Source organism: Mustela lutreola, chromosome 8 (assembly GCF_030435805.1).
Source record: "Mustela lutreola isolate mMusLut2 chromosome 8, mMusLut2.pri, whole genome shotgun sequence".
Lineage (NCBI taxonomy): Eukaryota > Metazoa > Chordata > Mammalia > Carnivora > Mustelidae > Mustela > Mustela lutreola.
The window spans coordinates 69,567,923-69,587,331 of record NC_081297.1 but is presented as its reverse complement, the minus strand read 5'-3'; the positions used below and the strand labels follow the sequence as shown (position 1 = coordinate 69,587,331).

The window sequence follows — 19,409 nt, the reverse complement described above, 5'->3', positions numbered from 1 at the left end:
AAACCTGCATGATGATAAGAGTTTTATAAAACTATAGTAACTGGACCAAGATGGCAATATAAGTTGTTCCTGATCTTCCTCCCCTACCATAAACAAACAAACTAACTAAACCAACAACTATTCAAGGACAAGACACCACTGAGAGAATTCTAGAACACAAGGATGAGGCTGAAGCACCCGCTATACCTTAGAAGCCAAGACAGACTGCCTTAGAAGGGTAAGAGAAGCAGCCACACATTGACTGAATTGCCCTTCCCTCAGGCCATGCAGGTCTCCCCTGAGTTTCCAGTCCCTCTGGTGGGAAAAGAACTCAGTACAACCAGCATCACTCCACCATCTGAATCACATTGTGGGAGCCCCATGGAGATTGCAGGGAAATCTACAGGGCTCAACCAGGAATCTCATTATGATGGAGAAGAGGGAGGGACTTGAGGCAACCAGCCCACAGATCATAGCAGACTGAATTCATATCTGCAGTGCCCAAGTATTCATCCCAACTAACAGTTTCTTTCATCTGCAGAACCTAGCTGAGGGTTCATGCTGACCAGGAAACTCTGTGCAGGGCAGATCTCCCTGATTCAGATCCTCAAATGAGGAGTTTTGCCAGCCACAGAGACCAGTTTGCCCACCCCCAGGCAAGGAACTGAAACACAGCCCCATTCACTTTGGAGAGTGTCTTCCAGCCCCATCTAAACAAGAGGGCTGACTCAAACTCCTAGAAGCAGGGCAGCCCAGGGTCACTTGAGCCAAGAGGTAGGCAGGCAAAGCCATAATGAGCATGAAGCATTCCCAGTCTATGCTCAGGCAGGGGGATTAATTCACAGCCACGGTTGAGAGTAGCTTCCAACCCTTCCCAATCAGAGTCTGTTTGGGAAAATGAGAGTAGCTTGGAGCGGCCCCTTCTCCACTGCCCCCCAAAAAGCTGAATCACTGCCCCACCTGCTGAGGAGTCTTTCAGCCTCAACTGACCAGAGGGCTGGCAACAGCTCCTGGAAACTGTGAGGCCCAGCAGCACTCAAGCTGAGAGGAGGCCAGGCAGGGCCAACAGCTCGTAGAGCAAAGCCAGAGCTGCTGTTCGGTCAGGGAACTTGGAGAGCAGTCTGGCTGCAGTTAAGAGAACAAAGGGCTTTACCAGCTTTAGAGCTGCTTCTTCGCCCACTCAGGTGGGGAAGCTAATTCATAGACCCACTCATCACTGATTACAGCTTTCAGCCTATTCAACCAGGGACCTGCACAGCCCTATGTACAGTAGGTACTTGAAGAGAGAGCACAGCCCAGGGATTCCTACATCTGGAGAGCAAAACTTGTGGCCTTACTTGACCAGGGAATTCATTGCACACTCTGGCTTGATTTGGATCCCAAACAATGAGCTATACAGGCCCTGAGTCCCATCCTGCTGCCCTGCCAGGGTAGAGAAACTAATTTATAAGCCCCATCTACAGCTGAATGTAGCACCCAATCCCAAACATCTATAAAGCCTGACCAGAGAACGCAGGCAACCACAGAGCCCATCCTACAGCCTCACTCTGTTAGGGAACAAAGCCATCAGTCCCATCCAACTGTTTTCTAGCCAGGAGTTTACTCTCCACCCCTCAACTCTGTCCTCGGAGCTCAACCAGCTGCCTTGCCTCAAAACAGACTATAATAACAGGCCCGACATACCCAAAGACACTACCAGCAAACACATCCAGAAACCCAAACTGATCTGACTGGTAAATAACTGACTCTGCCAAAGCAAACCTATAAAATCTGGAAGGGGGCTTGATCACTCATCTGCACAGATACCAACAGAGGAAGCAAAGATCACAAAAAATAAATGTGATACCATCAAAAGAAATGAATAAAGCTCCAATAACTGACCCTAAAGAAACTGAGATCTATGAACTTTCAGGCAAAGAATTCAAAACACTTCTTTTAAGGAATTTGGGGGACTATAAGAAAACACAGACAACTAAATGAAATTAGAAGAATAATGCATGAACAAAACAGAAGTTTGAAAAGGAAATAGCAACCATTAAAAAAAAAACAAAACTGGAATTGAAAAATACAATAACTGAACTAAAAAATACAACAGAGAGTTTCCAAAACAGACTCGACCATGCAAAAGAAAGAAACAGAAACCTGGAAGATAGGGCACTAGAAATTACCCAGTCAGGAGGGGAAAAAAAAGAGTAAAGAAAGCCAATGGGAATTATGGGAGACAATGAAAAGAAACAAAATACAGATAATGGGAATTCCAGAAGCAGAAGAAAAAGGGACAAGAACAGAAAGTGCTTTTATTATTTTTTATTTTTTTAAAGATTTTATTTATTTATTTGACAGACAGAGATATAAGTAAGCAGAACAGCAGGCAGAGAGAGGGGGAAGCAGGCTCCCAGCTGAGCAGAGAGCCTGATGTGGGGCTCGATCCCAGGACCCTGAGATCATAACCCAAGCTGAAGGCAGAGATTTAACCCACTGAGCCACCCAGGTGCCCCCAGAAAGTGCTTTTAAAACTGAATTGGAAATTTCCCAAACCAGGGGAGAAAAATGGACATCCAGATCCACAAAGCCCAAAAGACTCCAAATAAACTGAACCTGAATGGAACTATACTGAGACCCATTATAATTAAATTGTCAAAAATCAAAAACAAAACAAAACAAAAAACCTTTTAAGAGGAGCAAGAGAAGAGAGAAATTACATGCAAGAGAATCTCCCTCCATGAGATTATCAGCAAATTTCTCAACAGAAACTTTTCAAGCCAGAGGAAAATACTGAAAGAAAATGACTGTCAAACAAGAATTCTATACCTGGCAAAACAGTTCTTCAGAAGCAAGGAATGGATAAAGACTTTCCCAAACAAACAAAAGCTGAGGGAATTCATTCCAATCAGATATGTCTTACAAGAAATGCTAAAAGGAATGTAGTTCTTTGAGTGGAAGTTATTAAAATCATGAAAACATAAAAAAGGTAGTATCGAGCTCACCAGTAATGGTAAATAAGTAGTCATGGTTAGATTCTGCATATGATAATAGGGGTGTATAATTCACTTACAACTCTAGTTTAAATGTTTAAAAAAATGAACATAGTAAAAATGAGCATAACTGCAATAACTGTTACTAGTCACACAGTATTAAAAACATGTAAACCATAATAGCAACAATCTAAAATGTGAGAAGAAGTAAAAGTGTACAGTTTATGAATTCTATTGAAGCTAATTTGTCAGTTTCAAGTAGGGTATTATAAATTTAAGATACTTTATGTAATCCTCATGGTAATCACAAAGGAAAATCCGGTAGTAATTACACAAAATAACACAATAAAGAAATTAAAGGATGTTTATGCTAAGTGAAATAAGTCAATCAGAGAAAGACAATTATCATATGACCTCACAGATATGTGAAATTTAAGAAACAAGGGAGAGAATCATAGGGGAAGAGAGGAAAAAAATGAGACATGATGAAACCAGAGAGAGAAAAAAAATATAAAAGAGACTCTTAATCATAGGAAACAAACCGAGGGTTGCTGGGGTGGGGGTGAGGGGGTGGAGGAACGGAGTAAATGGGTGATGAACACAGGGGAAGGTATGCATTGTAATGAGCACTGGGTATTATATGAGACTGAAGAATCACAGACCTATACCCATGAAACAAACAATACATTCTATGTTAATTAATTAAATTTAAATAAAATCTTTAAAAAGAAAAATAAGTACTAATTGTTCAAATGCAAAAAAATACAAATAAAAAAATCAAGATGCTGACACCAAAAGATATCAAAACACAAGAAAAGACAACAGGATAAGGAACAGAAAACAACCAACAATGGCAACAGTAAGTCCTTACTTATCAATAATTGCTTCAAACATAAACTCACCAATTAAAAGATTTTAAAAGGATAAACAGATAAAAAATCCCAAAATCTGACAACATGTTGCCTACAAAAGACTCACTTTAGCCTTAGGGACACACACAGACTGAGCATGAAGGGATGCAAAAAGACATTCCAAACTAAGAGTGACCAACAAAATCAGGGTAGCTATACTTCTTTCAGATAAACTAGCTTTAAACTGGGAAAAAAAATAAAAAAGGAAAAATAGACCAAGAAGATCATTATATAATGATAAAGGTGTTGATACATCAAAAAGATATAATAATTGTAAATATTTATTCACCCAACATTGGAGTACCTATATGTATAAAACAAAATCTAACAGAGCTAAAAGGAGAAGTAAACAATAGTGCAATAGGTGGGGATTTTAACATCCTACCCTCAACAACGGATAGATCATCTAGACAGACAATAGTAAGGAAACAGCGGATTTGAACAATATAGACCAAATGGATTTAACAGATATTTATAGAACATTCTATCCAATAAAAGCTGAATACACATTCTTCTCAAAAAAACACATGAAACGGGGCGCCTGGGTGGCTCAGTGGGTTAAGCCGCTGCCTTCGGCTCAGGTCATGATCTCAGGGTCCTGGGATCGAGTCCCGCATCGGGCTCTCTGCTCAGCAGGGAGCCTGCTTCCTCCTCTCTCTCTCTCTGCCTGCTTCTCTGCCTACTTGTGATCTCTCTCTGTCAAATAAATAAATAAATAATCTTTAAAAAAAAAAAAACAAAAAAAAAACACATGAAACATTTTCCAAGATAGACAATTTGACAGGCCATGTAACAATCTTAGCAAATTAAAGAAAATTGAAATCGTACCAGTATGTTCTCTGACCACAATGGCATAAACTAGAAATCAATAAAAAGAAGAAAACTGGAGGGGCACCTGCGTGGCTCAGTGGGTTAAAGCCTCTGCCTTCGGCTCAGGTCATGATGATCTCAGGGTCCTGGGATCGGGCCCCGCATCGGGCTCTCTCTGCTCAGCAGAGAGCCTGCTTCCTCCTCTCTCTTTCTGCCTGCCTCTCTGCCTACTTGTGATCTCTGTCTTTCAAATAAGTAAGAAAAAAAATAATAAAAAAAAAAGAAGAAGAAAACTGGAAAATTCACAAACACATGGAACTTAAACAACCACTCTCCTGAACAACCAATAAAGAAGAAATTAATGGAAAAAGAAAAGAGTTTCTTAAGGCAAAAACACAACAAACCAGAACTTATATATGCAGCAAAAGCAATTCCAAGAGGGAAGTTCATTGCAATAAATGTCTACATTAAGAAACAAGAAAGAGGGGTGCCTGCATGGCTCAGTGGGTTAAGCATCTGCCCTTGGCTCAGGTCATGATCCCAGAGTCCTTTGACTGAGCCCCAGAACAGGATTCCTGCTCAGCAAGAAGTCTGTTTCTTCCTCCCCCTCCTCTTGCACTCCTGCTTGATCAATCTCTCTCCCCGACTCAAATAAAATCTTAAAAAAAAAAAAAGAAAAAAGAAAAAGGGGCACTTGGGTGGCTCAGTGGGTTAAGCCTCTGCCTTCGGCTCAGGTCTTGATCTCAGAGTTCTGGGATCGAGCCCCGCATCGGGCTCTCTGCTCAGTAGGGAGCCTGCTTCCTCCTCTCTCTCTGCCTGTCTGTCTGCCTACTTGTGATCTCTGTCAAATAAATAAATAAAATCTTTTAAAAAAAAGAAAGAAAGAAAGAAAGAAAGAAAGAAGAAGCAACAAAGATCCCAAATAAGCATCTTAACTCTGTATCTTAAAAGGAACTAGAAAAAGAAGAATGAAGAATAAGCTGGGCCCAATATTAGCAGAAGAAAGAAAATAATTGATAAGATAAAAATAAATAAATAAAATAGAGAAACACTAGAGAAGATTAACTAAACTAAGAGTTGATTCTATGAAAAGATAAACAAAATTGAAAAAAACAAAAAACAAAAAAACAAAAAACCCAAGAAGAAAGAGAAAGGACTCAAATCAAAAAAAATTATAAATAGGGGCGCCTGGGTGGCTGCATGGGCTAAAGCCTCTGCCTTTGGCTCAGGTCATGATCCCAGGGTTCTGAGATCAAGCCCTGCATCGTGCTCTCTGCTCAGCAGGGAGCCTGCTTCCCCCCCCCCCATCTCTCTCTCTGCCTGCCTCTCTGCTTACTTGTGATCTCTATCTGTCAAATAAATGAATAAAATCTTTTAAAAAATTATAAATAAAAAAACAACACAAGGTTGCTGGAGGGGATGGGGTGCGAGGGATGGGGTGGCTGGGTGATGGACATTAGAGAGGGTATGTGCTATAGTGAGTGCTGTGAATTGTGCAGGACTGATGATTCACAGACCTGTACCCCTGAAACAATAACACATTATATGCTGATTATATTGGTAAAGAGTAAGGCATTGTAATCCTAAACAAATGTTGGCTTTATCACCTGAGGGAAAAGAGAGAAAATGGAGATGAAACTGTCAAGAGCCAAATCTAAATCAATCTATATTGCAAATTGTTAAAAAGTGGTATTTTCTATCAAAATATAATAACCACCCACACTTCCACTGTGTTAAAGGTAATACCTATTTCTAAAAATGAACTCCTGAGCACATGTAAACATTTTTAAGTGTGGGAAAAAAAAGGGGGGTGGGGGGCACATTACAACATACATTACAGAAATTCAAAGAATCAGAAGAGGCTACTGTGAACAACTATACCCCAACAAACTGGACAACATAGAAGAAATGGAGAAATTCTTAGAAACACACAGGAATCAGGGGAAAAAACAGAAAATCTGAATAGACAAATTACTAGAAACAAAACTGAATCAGTAATCAAAAATTTTCCAATAAAGAAAAGCCCAGGACCATATGGCTTCACTGGTAAATTTTACCAAACATTCAAAGAATTAACACCAATTCTTCTCAAATCACTCTAAAAAATCAAAGATGATGGAATACTTTCAAACTCATTTTAGAAGGCAAGCATTTTCCTGACACCAAAACCAGAAAAAGACACTACTAGAAGTGAAACTATCAGCCAATGATGAATATAGATAAAAAATTCTCAATAAAAAACTAACAAACTAATTCAGCAGCATGTTAAAAAGATCATTCATCATGATAAAGTGGGATTTATTGAGGTATGCAAGGATGGTTCAATATATGCAAATCAACCAATGTGATACATCACATTAATAGAATGAATAAAATATGATAATCTCAATAGACAAAGGAAAAAATCAGTTGGCAAAATTCCATACCCATTCATGATAAAAACTCTTTAAAATAAATTAGGCATAAAAGGAACATATCTCAACATAATTAAGGTTACAAAGAAAGTGCACAGCTAATATCAGTCAGCTGAAATTTTCTTCTTTTCCTTAAATTTTCTAACTGACTTTCTCTTCTCTTTCAGGGAGGAGAAAATAATGTATTTTTTCTTCACTATATCATTAACATAATCCCATCCTATAGAGATAGGATTATCAGGTAAGAAAATTCAGTATATCAAAAATACCATAAAGACTTTAATGCAGATGAAGAATACAGATGACATAGAGTTAATGTCCTCATTACATGGAACTCATTTAAACCAAAAAGTGTTTATGCAAGCACATTACTGGTACAAAAATAAGCAGACTGACTAATGAAACAGGAGAGTCGGGATTGATTTTTTTTTTTTTTTTTTTTGGTGTGTGTGTGTGTGTGTGTGTGTGAGAGAGAGAGAGAGAGAGAGAGAGAGAGTGAGAGACAGCATAAGGAGGAGAGGATCAGAGGGAGAAGCAGACTACCCCTGCTGCGCAGGGAGCCTGATGCAGGACTTGATCCCAAGACTCCACAATCATGATCTGAGTCGAAGGCAGTTGCCTAACCAACTGAGCCACCTCGGCACTCCAGGACTGATTTTTTTTTTTTTTTAAGATTTTATTTATTTATTTGACAGAGAGAAATCACAAGTAGGCAGAGAGGCAGGCAGAGAGAGAGGAGGAAGCAGGATCCCCGCTGAGCAGAGAGCCCGATGCAGGGCTCGATCCCAGGACACTGGGATCATGACCTGAGCTGAAGGCAGAGGCTTTAGTCCATTGAGACACCCAGGCACCCCTGATTTTTAATATCAGTATAAGACTGCATTGATGATGAAGGAGTTGCTGTTGAAGGGAGGGGAAAGAGTTAAAAGATGTTGAAATAGTTATCTGTTTAAAAAAATGTTTAGAGCTTCATTTTTTAACCTAAAATAAATTTTAGATGGCTTCAAGCATTAGATGAAAAGGAAACCATGAAAAAAATACATATTTAATAAAAAAGACTATCTGAGGGAGCCTGGGTGGCTCAGTGGGTTACAGCCTTTGCCTTCAGCTCAGGTCATGGTCTCAGGGTCCTGGGATTGAGTCCTGCATCAGGCTCTCTGCTCCGCGGGGAGCCTGCTTCCTCTTCTCTCTTTGCCTGCTTCTCTGCCTACCTGTGATCTCTGTCTGTCAAATACATAAATAAAAAATCTTAAAAAAAAAAAAAAGACTATCTGACCTAAAGGCAATGGGGGAAAGCTACTATGCCCTAAATTTTTGACATGTCAGCATCTTCAAAAATGATAGGAAGGGAAAAAATGAAGTCACAAGTGTTGATCAAAGAAAAAAAAAAAAAAAGAACTAAAATAATTCTCAAACTTTCCATTCCTGAGGAAATATTTAGAAAAATCTTTTCATCATTAGAAGTATTTTTTTAATGCCAGAAAAAAATAAATAATAAATAAATAAGTAGCAAACTGATCATTAATAGCTACATGGGCCAATTATTTCTAATGAACAATTAACCTTTACTATCACATAAAAAGAAGTAACATGGCAATGTAGAAAGGGGAAGCACGAAAATATTCAAGCAGGAACATCAGGTTGATTTCCTCAAACATGCGAGGCTTGACCCTCAGAAACAGTTGCCTACACAACAGCCAAGTCACAGGTAGGCGCACATCTGGAGTAAAGAGTAGATGCAAAGAGGCTACGAGATGGATATGGCAGAAGGGTCTTGTGTTTGTCTACGATATTTGGGGCCTGATACCTGAACACGGTCAAATAGGATGGAGGACTACAAATACTCCCGGTCCTCTGCATCTCTAAGGAGGTAAATACCCAAAATGTGTGATGGGAGTGGATATGGGGGGGGGCAGCAGCAGAACTGATTCACTCCTTGGTCCTGCAGCAAGAGTGGCACCCGTACAGGAAGGAAAACAGGGCCTCAGTTCTTCAGTACGAGAGATCTGTGCTCCATGAAATAACCTCTCTATATTAAAATATGTACTTGCTTTCATCACTTTATCTATGTATAAATTTGGTACACACAAACTATGAGAAATCCCATTTGCTTGCTGTCTTAACTTTAATTGTTTCTTTGATGATCAATTCACCATGCCTACTTGGTAGTGCCATATACATGCTTAACCACCTCAGAATATACATTGCAGCTTTTCTAATAAAGTGGGGGGGGGTCAAAATACACATTAAGATGTAATTTTATATGAGATATAAATAATGATAAACATACTTTAAGAGAATAGAATATGAAGTTTTTGTGAATTATGAAGAACTTGGGGTTTGAAATTTTAGCTTATAAGTCCTATTACCTTTAACATTATTTATTAAGCAATGTGCAATGAAAAAGTAAAGGGTAGGGTAGCTGTTATATCAGTCTGTTAATTTTATCCATGATAAACAGTCATCTTTTAGTTCAGAACCATTAAGCCAAGCAAATATTGCCAGCAAGTTTAATTTTTACTTAGTAATGTCAAGAAAGAGAAATGGCTTACTACATGACAAGCACTCACAAATATGAAGATACATTTTATCAGCCTCATACATAAATACATTCTTACTCATCCAGAATGTATAATAATTAATACTAAGAGAGTAGGAAAAAAAATCTCATTTATTTCACCTCAACTTTATTAATATGGAAGATGATGGCAGACTACAAGACAGTTTGTATTTATTTGCAAAGCTACTGCCACAAATTCTTCCCATGTATTTGTAAAGCGAATTTATAGAAGATGGAGGAAGAGAACAGAGTCATTTTGCAACTTGGGGAGATTTTTTCGTTTATTTTAACTTATAAATATACTTTGCTTTTCAGTGAGTGTTTACTGTTTTCATGTCTCTCTTCTAAATCTCCTGTATAAATAGATAAACGAATCAGTCTCTTGGAATTATTTCTCTATTTTATTTTTTCCCTTTTGAAATGCAATAGTCAGAAAACCATAATGATGAGAGAATTCTCTGATCTGCCTGAACGTCTTCATTCTTTCAGACATAAAGTGTCATATATTATGGTTTGTTGTTTCAGATAATACTGGTATTAGCCAAATAGACACAGAGACAGCTGAAGAGTCTACCAGCTTTTTACACTGTGCTCACAGAAAGTCTGTGATCTAATTTTTAATAATAGCCCCTACTTGAAAAATACTGTTGGAAACACCATTGAAGTCTCAGCTGGGAGGCCAAGTAAGAATACTCACAGAACACCAGGACACTGCTGATGAGGTTCCCCACAGTTTTGTAATCATGTAACTTTGAAGCTGTATTTCAGTACCAAGGTTTGACTTAAGCCCTCTTCCAATTCTGAGATATTGTGATGTCTGTCTTTCCTACTTCCGTCTTGCCGTTTGTGCACTTCAGATACCCCAGAATCCAGAGTGGGTCTATTAGTTTCAGATGTCCAAACCAACAAAGTTGTGTGATTAGGCTTCCAGCCTGAATCCACCAGCTGAGACGTTGCCATATAGCTCATTACAGGTGTCGCTATTCTCTAAGAACGGGACTTACAGCCATTTCAAGGCAGTGACTGCCAGTTAGTGAAAGTCTCACACTAGAGCTAATGACATTTCAGAATAGATTAGGCAGCCTGCATCAATATAGCAATTTCAGCATTCTTCAGGTCCTTTGCCCTAGCTTGATTAAAACTTTGTGACGTTACTAATGATTCCTGGTGCACTCATGATGATCTTTCTCTTGATCTTTCACGTATTACTTCATCCATCAAATAATTATTTACCATGTAATGCTGTGTGACAACATGGTACATGAAATGGGGTTTATACGAACAATGCACAATCCTTAACAGCAAGAAAAAAAAAAAAAGACAAATCTTAAAATCTAATCAGGATTTGTTATCAACTATGTACAACTGGTGTACAACTATGTACACCTGGGAAAAAGACCAGAAAGCTGCATCCCAGAGTGTAACGGTGGTTATCTCTAGATGCCAGGACTAAGGTAGTAGTGTTCGTAAATGTCCAACAATTGGCTCTCTGTTCTCTAGAGAAATAATTCTAAAATATTTGTTCATTGTATAAGAAAGATGGAACAAAGACTGAAACAAATAATATTTATAAATTAAAATACATCCAGAAGTAAAGTCCCTGCTTTGTAGCATTTGCTGATTTCCACGCTGTTAAGTACTCACACCGTGGCCTACTTTAAGCGATCATAATAATGACAACTCACAAAGTTTCAACTCCCATAAGCCAGTATGAATAAACACCAGCACACCACTGATTGGCTGAGCCGCAACTTCTTCTCCTTCTTTTTTTCAAAATGTTTTTAATGATAATAGTGGTTGCCCCCAGGGATAGAAAGCAGGTGGCTGGGGACAGGGAGAGAGGTGGACTTTTCTTCTCTATAACCTGCTGTGCCTTTTAAATTTTGAACCATGTGATGTACTACCAATTCAAAAAAAAAAATTAAAACTTAAATTAAAAAGTCCTCAATAAATATTTATTACAATTGTGATCAAAGGCAGCAAATGAAATTTTTAGTATCCAATATACAACTAATACATATGTGTATACATGCAGCACATAAATAACAATATAAGATGTTATACATCAGAATGCCAGAAAGAGTGGCACAAATTTAAAAACTGCATTGGAGGCAAATGCAGTAAGAAAGTCATGTAAACTAGAAAGGTCAAGAAAAGCTCTCTGGAGATGTAAGCAGAATTCTGAAATATGGGCAGCATTTGGACAAGAAGAGGGAAAGCACGGAAGTGACACACTGATGATGAGCAGACTGGCCGTGTGCCTGGCATTAACACATCACTTTTTTTTCATCTCTGCCCATGCTGAAGCTGATATTCATGCCTGTTTCTCTTTCTTAGGGACTTGTGCCTACTTAATTTGGCACCCGAACAGTCTGGTAGCCAGGCTCTCCTGGCAATCAGCCAGGATCGCAATACGATTGGCATCAGGGACTGACATAAAGGAGAGAAGTAGTTTCACATTTGTGGTAAGAATATTAATGTTTACTTAGTAACAGGTCTATAGCAGGCACCCTGTGGTCTAACCCACAAAGCCTAAGTCACAGGAAGAACTCAAGTTCTTGTTTGTGCTTCCTACCTGGCCTGTAAGAACATGTGCTTGGATGAAGCATCACAAACTCTCCCCATCAACCCCAAATTCAACTAGAAAATGAGCTTCCCCAAGGCACGGAAGAGCTCTTCTGTGAACTAGAAGGACCTTATGGAGAGCTGAACCTGCTCCTAATCCCCACCAGTTAAAGGATCAACTCTCCACTGAGACAGGTGTTTTTCAACATTTAACTAGTACATATAGCTAACCAATCTGTGGAGCACATAAATTCACTCACTTTATCCAGAGACAGATTTTGCAAACCAGCTTATTTTAGTGGATACCTCAGGTACTTACACTGATCAGAATTAAATACTTTTTGGACACTTAGGATTTTTTAATGGCAGAAATAAGAATCTGATTATCTCTATTTTTATTTGTATCCAATGATGGGATAATCTTTGGTTATTAAAAACTGGATTATAGGGGCACCTGGGTGGCTCAGTGGGTTAAAGCCTCCAGCTTAGGTAATGGTCCCAGGGTCCTGGGATCAAGCCCCGCATTGGGCTTTATGCTCAGCAGGGAACTTGCTTCCCCCCGCCCCTGCCTGCCTTTCTGCCTACTTGTGATCTCTCTCATATAAATAAATAAAATCTTAAAAAAAAAAAAAAAACTTGATTATAAATGAGGATTTGTTGGCATGGGAAAATCCTCAAGATATTTTGTTAATTTTAAAACATTGTAAAATATCATGTACAGTAGGATTCAACTTTTAAAATACTATACATCTACCCTCATGTAGACCTTTATTATAACTGAAAGTATTAGTAGAAAATATTCCCAGGTGGTAAAACTACAGATGATTTTTATTTCCTTCTTGGTAATTTACCTCATTTGCAAAATTTCCTATAAATAACATATACAATGTTTGAAATTTGTAGCATAATTAAGAATTTCCACATTCTATGGAATCCATTCAGCAATATGTCATCTACTTCCTGAGGAATAGCATGGCCCTGCTCTTGAGAACTGCCTCCTTCAGGCAGAAATGTGCATCTTCTATTCAGCTGTGTCCTTGTTAGGCTCCTCAATTTTCACATAAAATGTCAGTATTTCCTCCAACTCAATTCCTATTGCTGTTCACTCAACATTTAACTCTCACTGAGGTGTCAAAATAGCTACAATTGGAATATTTACTAGAGAAGTCTAACCTGAATTCAGTATTACTCTGAGAAAAGCAATTTATATGGAATATTGCCTTAAGGTCATGGTCTTTTACCAGAGTTTCATATTGGAGGCACTATGGGGATAAGAATATTAGTAGGAAAATTTGGCTGCACAATATCAAGGGTGCCGTATGGTTTCAAAGACCTTCACACCTTGACACACGTTCCTGACATCCCTGTAGCTTTGCTTTTCCCAAAGTGCATTACAGCATGATGTCACCAACTGAGGTGAAGCCCTCTAAACTCGTTTCTCTAAAGACACTCTATCCTGTCCTAAAGCATCTCTGGTCTTGGAACCAAGAATAACTGCATTATCTTAATCATCCAACTGGGTTTCTATTTTTCCTTTGCCCTGACTTTCATATTTCATTTTACTCTTATCTTGTTGTCCTACAGATATCTCTATAAACCACCTTATATTTTTAGTGAAAGAAAGCAGAGAATAAATAAATAAGTGTTCAGGAAATGATGAAATTAAAAATATGAGTCAGAACAAGATGAAGGGAAGAAAGATAACAATACCAGAACACACAGACACACACACCCCACAACCAAGATCTGTCAGGGTGCTGGCAAGTTAGGACCTATCACAGTGTACTGGTAAAAGCACCACACTCGAGAGTCTGAATAAATGGATGTGGGTTCAGATTCTGTCACTAACTACCTAAGTGATGCTGTGAATTAAGGGGGCAGAAAAGAACCAAGTCGAACAACCACCCACAGACACTCATCCAGCATTCTGGCTCTGTAGTGCAACGACCTGAGTTTAAACCCTACCTCCATTTGGTTTTGGGAACCTCCAACAACTTAAGCTCTCTGGGCTTGGATTTCTTATCTGTGAAATGGGAATTGGCGTATTGACTTTGTATAATTATGGCACTTTTGTGGCATCTTTTCCTCTAGTGTTCTCAAGCACCTTATATGAACTTAGAGATGATGAACCTGAGGCACAGAAGAGGTAAGCCATTTGCACAAGGTCATGAGGCCAGTGAGTGTTAGAGCTAGGACAGGAATGCACGCAGTGCCCCTCTTGACCTGCACTCTTAACCACTCATCAGTGCTGAGGATCAAACGAGCCAATGCACAGTGTCTTTAATAACTGCCAGCTTACTAAACAAATAAAAAGTGCCTTACAAATCAAAATGATTTTTTTTATAACACAGAAAGATATACTATATCTCAAATATGCTTTTTAGGTAAGTGTTATCAAACTCATAGATGATCTAAAGAAAGAATAAGTAAAACAAGGAATTACAGAATTAATATTGAATGTAACAAGTATAACTAGAAAGCCCAAGAGTTGAGCACAAAAATGTATGTATAAATATATGCCTTAAGGTGTTATTTATTAAAGTTAAAAAAGGAAATGAGCTAAATATCCAAAGTAAGGGACTGATTAAATAAAACATGACATATCTACACACACAGACAAAAGGACTAAAGCAAAATATGACAGAATGTCAACATTGGTCTCCTTTTGGTAATACAATTTGTAGTTTTTCTATTTCTTTATACTTGTCCGCTTTCCATATTTTCTACAATGAAAATATATTGCTATATTGATTTAAAAAAAAAACAAATATTCTCTTTCATTGAAATAACTCAATATAAATTCTCATGTGTTTTCACACATCTACTTCACAGGCAGAGTAAGAAAAAGATCCACCTGACAGCAAGTCATTCTTCCTCAGATCTTTCATCAAGAATCTACCCGATTATGATCAGGTATTTCAGAGTTCCACATACTTACTGTTTAAGATGCTAAAAATAATTTTCAAACCATCTCAGTAAGCATTAGATTGAAAGTGTATAGATTACAAGAAGTCTGTGCTGGTCAAACATTTGTACAGTTACTCATTATATTCAACTCCAGGGACCAACAAAAACATTGCCCATCTGGGACGCATATAGATGAGGGCAGTGGACCTTGTGAAATGCTGCCAGTTAAGTCTAGAGGAGCAGATGGAGTACCCAGCGCTGGCTACTCAGCTCCGAGACAAGGGGGGTAAGATGGGAGGCTGCAGTAGCCATCGTGGATATAAGGATATGCCATCTGGAAGGAGGCTGGATGAGTTCCATGTGGGGAAAAGTTACCCAGCAGAAAAATCTAATGTCCAAAATACAGGAGAAAAATTTTTTTTCACAAGCATAAATAAACAGCTCTAGAGGAGCCTGGGTGGCTCAGTCAGTTAAGTGTCCAAATCTTGATTTCAGCTCAGGTCATGATCTTAGGGTCCTGGGATCGAGCTCTGTGCCAGGCTCTGTGCTCAGTGGGGAGTCTGCTTGAGGATTCTCTCCCTCTCCCTGTGTGCCTCCCTTTACTCATGCTCTCTCTCTCTCTTGCAAATAAATACATCTTAAAAAGAAGGAGGAGGAGGAGGAGAAAGAATCAGCAATAAATCAGGCTGCTCTATAAAGGAACAATGTTCCTTTATTAAATGTGAATCATGTTGCCTAAAGCCCAGGTGAGATAGGCAAAATCAAAGCACTGTAAGCAAGGAGTTCAGGTATCAATTACTTGAAGACAAGGCCTATCCCTGGCACCAGAAACAAACGAAGAAGAAAACCCCGAGTGAACCTTTGAAGATGGCACCTCTCCTTTTCTTGCTCTGCCTTAAAGGTCTTAATCCAATTACCAAGTGAACTCTAGTGTGGCGCCCTCCTCTCAATCATAGGTCAGAACTTAGAGGAGGAAAGAAGCCCAAGTGAGAGGTCTAGGAAGTTATGCCAACCCTCTGGGGCTACAGATGGAACAAGGCAGGGCCTTAACAGAATAATCCAGGTAGAGTGTGATCAGGTACCATGCTCTCTACATCAGCATGCTCTGTTTTGTTCTCACACATTCATGCTTCTGTTTGCTCTTTAGTATTAAGGTTCATTTTTATTTATTTCTTTTTAAAGATTTTATTTATTTATTTGACAGACAGAGATCACAGGTAGGCAGAGAGGCAGGCAGAGAGGGGGGTGGAAGCAGGCTCCCTGCTGAGCAGAGAGCCCAATGCAGGGCTGGATCCCAGGACTCTAGGAACATGACCTAAGCCGAAGACAGAGGCTTTAACCCACTGAGTCATCCAGGCGCCCCAGTATTTAATAAAGGTTTATAAAGACCTAGGTTGCCTCATCTCTGATAAGATAAACCAAGAAAAGAGGGTTTCTGCCCACACCTGAAAAGGATCATTAAAACCTCTTATATATTTTAAACATTTGACATATATAAACTCTTTAATCTTCACCACAAGCTATGAAATAGGCTATCACTATTCCCATTTCACAACTGATAAAACTGTATTACAGAAAGGCTATGTGACTTGCTCAAGGTCCACAGTTAGTAAGTCATGGAGTGGGTATTCAAAATGTGAAAATGAAGGAACTTGCATTATCAGAACTGTAGTTATTCTTTCACAAATGAATCATTTAGGGGATGCCTTGGTGGCCCAGTCAGTTAAGGATCCAACTCTTGGTTTCAGTTCAGGTCACGATCTCGGGGACCTGGGACAGAGCCCCACATCAGACTCCACACTCAGCTTGAAGTCTGCCTGAAGATTCTCACCCTCTGCCCCTCCCCCACTCACTCACAAGCACACACGATCATGTGCTCTCTCTCTCAAATAAATACATCTTTAAAAAAAAAAAAAAGGAAGGAATCATTTGGAGATGTTTGCTATTATTCAGTAACAATCTCTGTTTACACAGAGTCATGAATGACTCTTCTCCTCCTTCCCCTCCCCTCCCCCTCACCATTACTCCCACAAACTCTCCTAATCATGCTTCTACACATGTGCGAAGCTGGGAGATACTACATAGTATTTTAATTTAATACACATCCAAGAATATAGTTGTAACTGCTGCTGTCTGAGAGGTGCGTCAAAAAAGCAGTTATCTGTCAATGGCTAAAACTATAAGACTATTAAATTCTAGACCCAGGGAATTTCCTAAAGAAATTGAATATAGTATTTTTGTGGCTATTCACAAATTAAGAAGAAATATGTTTGTCTTTAACACTGAGGAAGAAATTTCATGAGGAATTTAGTCACTCATAAGTGTGTCTTAGGAATGGTGATTTTTGTGTGCTTTTAGCAACATCCATCTCCGTCTGCATCTTAGCTGATCTCAATTACTGGTGTTGGTGATTTTGCATAATGTAGCAAAATTATTCTAGCTGTTGCCTACCAATCTTGTGTAGAGTATATCTTGCTTTTGTTTACTTCTTCTGAATATGTTCATCTAACTATGTATAACGAAAACACGAAAACCCCAGCAGCCACACTCACCTGTGATCCAAGTGGTGAATGGAGAGAATAACTCCAGAATTTAAGTGGGTCTGTTTTAGAGTCACCAAAACAGTAAATTCATGTTTATTTCTCAGCTTCTGAAAAAACTGCTCAGCTGTGGCGGTGGAAGCCTTTATACTTCTGGGAGTATCTAAAAAAAGGAAAGATACACTAAATAGACTAAAATTTGATTTTACAAAGTATTTTTTCCATGCAGCATCTTTCAAAAAAACATTATCAAGTAACAACTGATATACTAAGTTTCAGACTCTTTAAACAAGACTTAAATGCTACAAAGTTAATAGAACACCAGACAGTCAACCAATTACTAAACTTTTGTTCCAGGAATCTTTTTTTCAAAAATGTCCCCTTTGAGGCAAAGAATCAAAGAAGCCTGTTTGAAGAAGTGTGCTCCCAAGTTTTCTCCTGACATATTTTATCCTGGATACCACAACCACGTCAGTGTCAACCATGAGCAAAAAGATGTACTTCCTAGAATAGGACCTAAAAGACCATGATAGAGCCATTTAGCTTTTCTGACACCTCATGACGGAAAACGGGATTTAAATCTATGTGTCACCTTCCACATTGATGTCTTTAGCCAGAAGGCATGCTATAAATAGATTTTTTAAAAGATCATTGAAATTAGTCACTCTCAGCCTTCTGTGCAGTGGATGAAACATTAAGATCAAATTGTCTTACCATATTGTTCAAAGAAATACATAGAACTTCATTCCAATGTCCCTCTCTCCAGACTCCCAGAAAGCCTAGCCAAGGAAGGGAAGCCCTGGAAGAGCAGAGACTTGGACCCTACACTTCTACCTCATTTAGTCTTGCACTCCACCTCAGGACCCAGAGGGTATGGGGGCAATACAGATAGAAATGGATTTAGTGGGTAGAAAAAAATCTATCATTCAAGGCATCTGCTAACTGAGCAGAAGGCTCTCCTATTCATAGTATATGCAAAGAGTTGATGGGAGCCAGAAAAAGTTTCCGTTGTTATCAAACCATTCTCCTCATTTCTATGCTTTAGACTAGGTAGACTAAGTAACTATACTCACTTTAGACTAGGTAGTCTAGGTAACTACTAGGTTAAGTAGTTCTCAATGGAAAAACTACCAGCATTTAGAAAGAACAATCCCTCTTTATGCAAAACTGTCCCATATGTTGCAGAACATTTAACCCCCTTGGTCCGGGTCCAGTAAATGCCAGTGACACCTGACTCCAGTCATTATGACAACCCAAAGTTCTCCCACACATTTCCAAGCATTCCCTCAGCAGCAGTATAGCAGAAATCTTACTGAAAACCACAACCTCGATGAAACAGATTATAGGATTAATCCAAAGTTTCATACCTTTCTAGCCCCATAAATTTATGGAATAAAGATGTATCCATCTGTGATCTGTGTCCATCACCAAGAGTGGACAAACATGGAAAAGTCCTCAAAATACCCATAAAATAGAGGAAGGGTTGCATAATCCCAGTACAGTGAAAGAAGTGCTGTCATACAGGTAGGAACAAAGTGTGGACAGATCACAGAGGGGTAAAATATTCAACATCATGTGTAGGGAAGGATCTCAGAAGACAGATGGCATTTGATCAGGAGTCGACCAGTAGAAAAGAGAGAGAAAAGCATTCCAGTCACAGGAATAGTGTGTGAAAAAGCAGAAAGGTGTAAAAGGGCATGACGAGGCTGAAACAGTGACTAGCAGCCATTGCGGGATGGGCCTGAATA

At 38.9% G+C, this 19,409-nt stretch overlaps 1 protein-coding gene across 5 annotated transcripts in view; it reads right to left on the bottom strand.

Moving 5' to 3' along the window:
• NELL2 (neural EGFL like 2) overlaps nucleotides 1-19,409 on the bottom strand; it is a 420,543-nt gene that overhangs the window by 283,099 nt on the left and 118,035 nt on the right. For all 5 annotated transcript variants that reach the window (XM_059185586.1, XM_059185588.1, XM_059185589.1 and 2 more), the window contains one exon: nucleotides 17,674-17,824. In XM_059185586.1, the coding sequence (XP_059041569.1) occupies nucleotides 17,674-17,824 (151 nt within the window). The remainder of the gene's footprint in view (nucleotides 1-17,673; nucleotides 17,825-19,409) is intronic.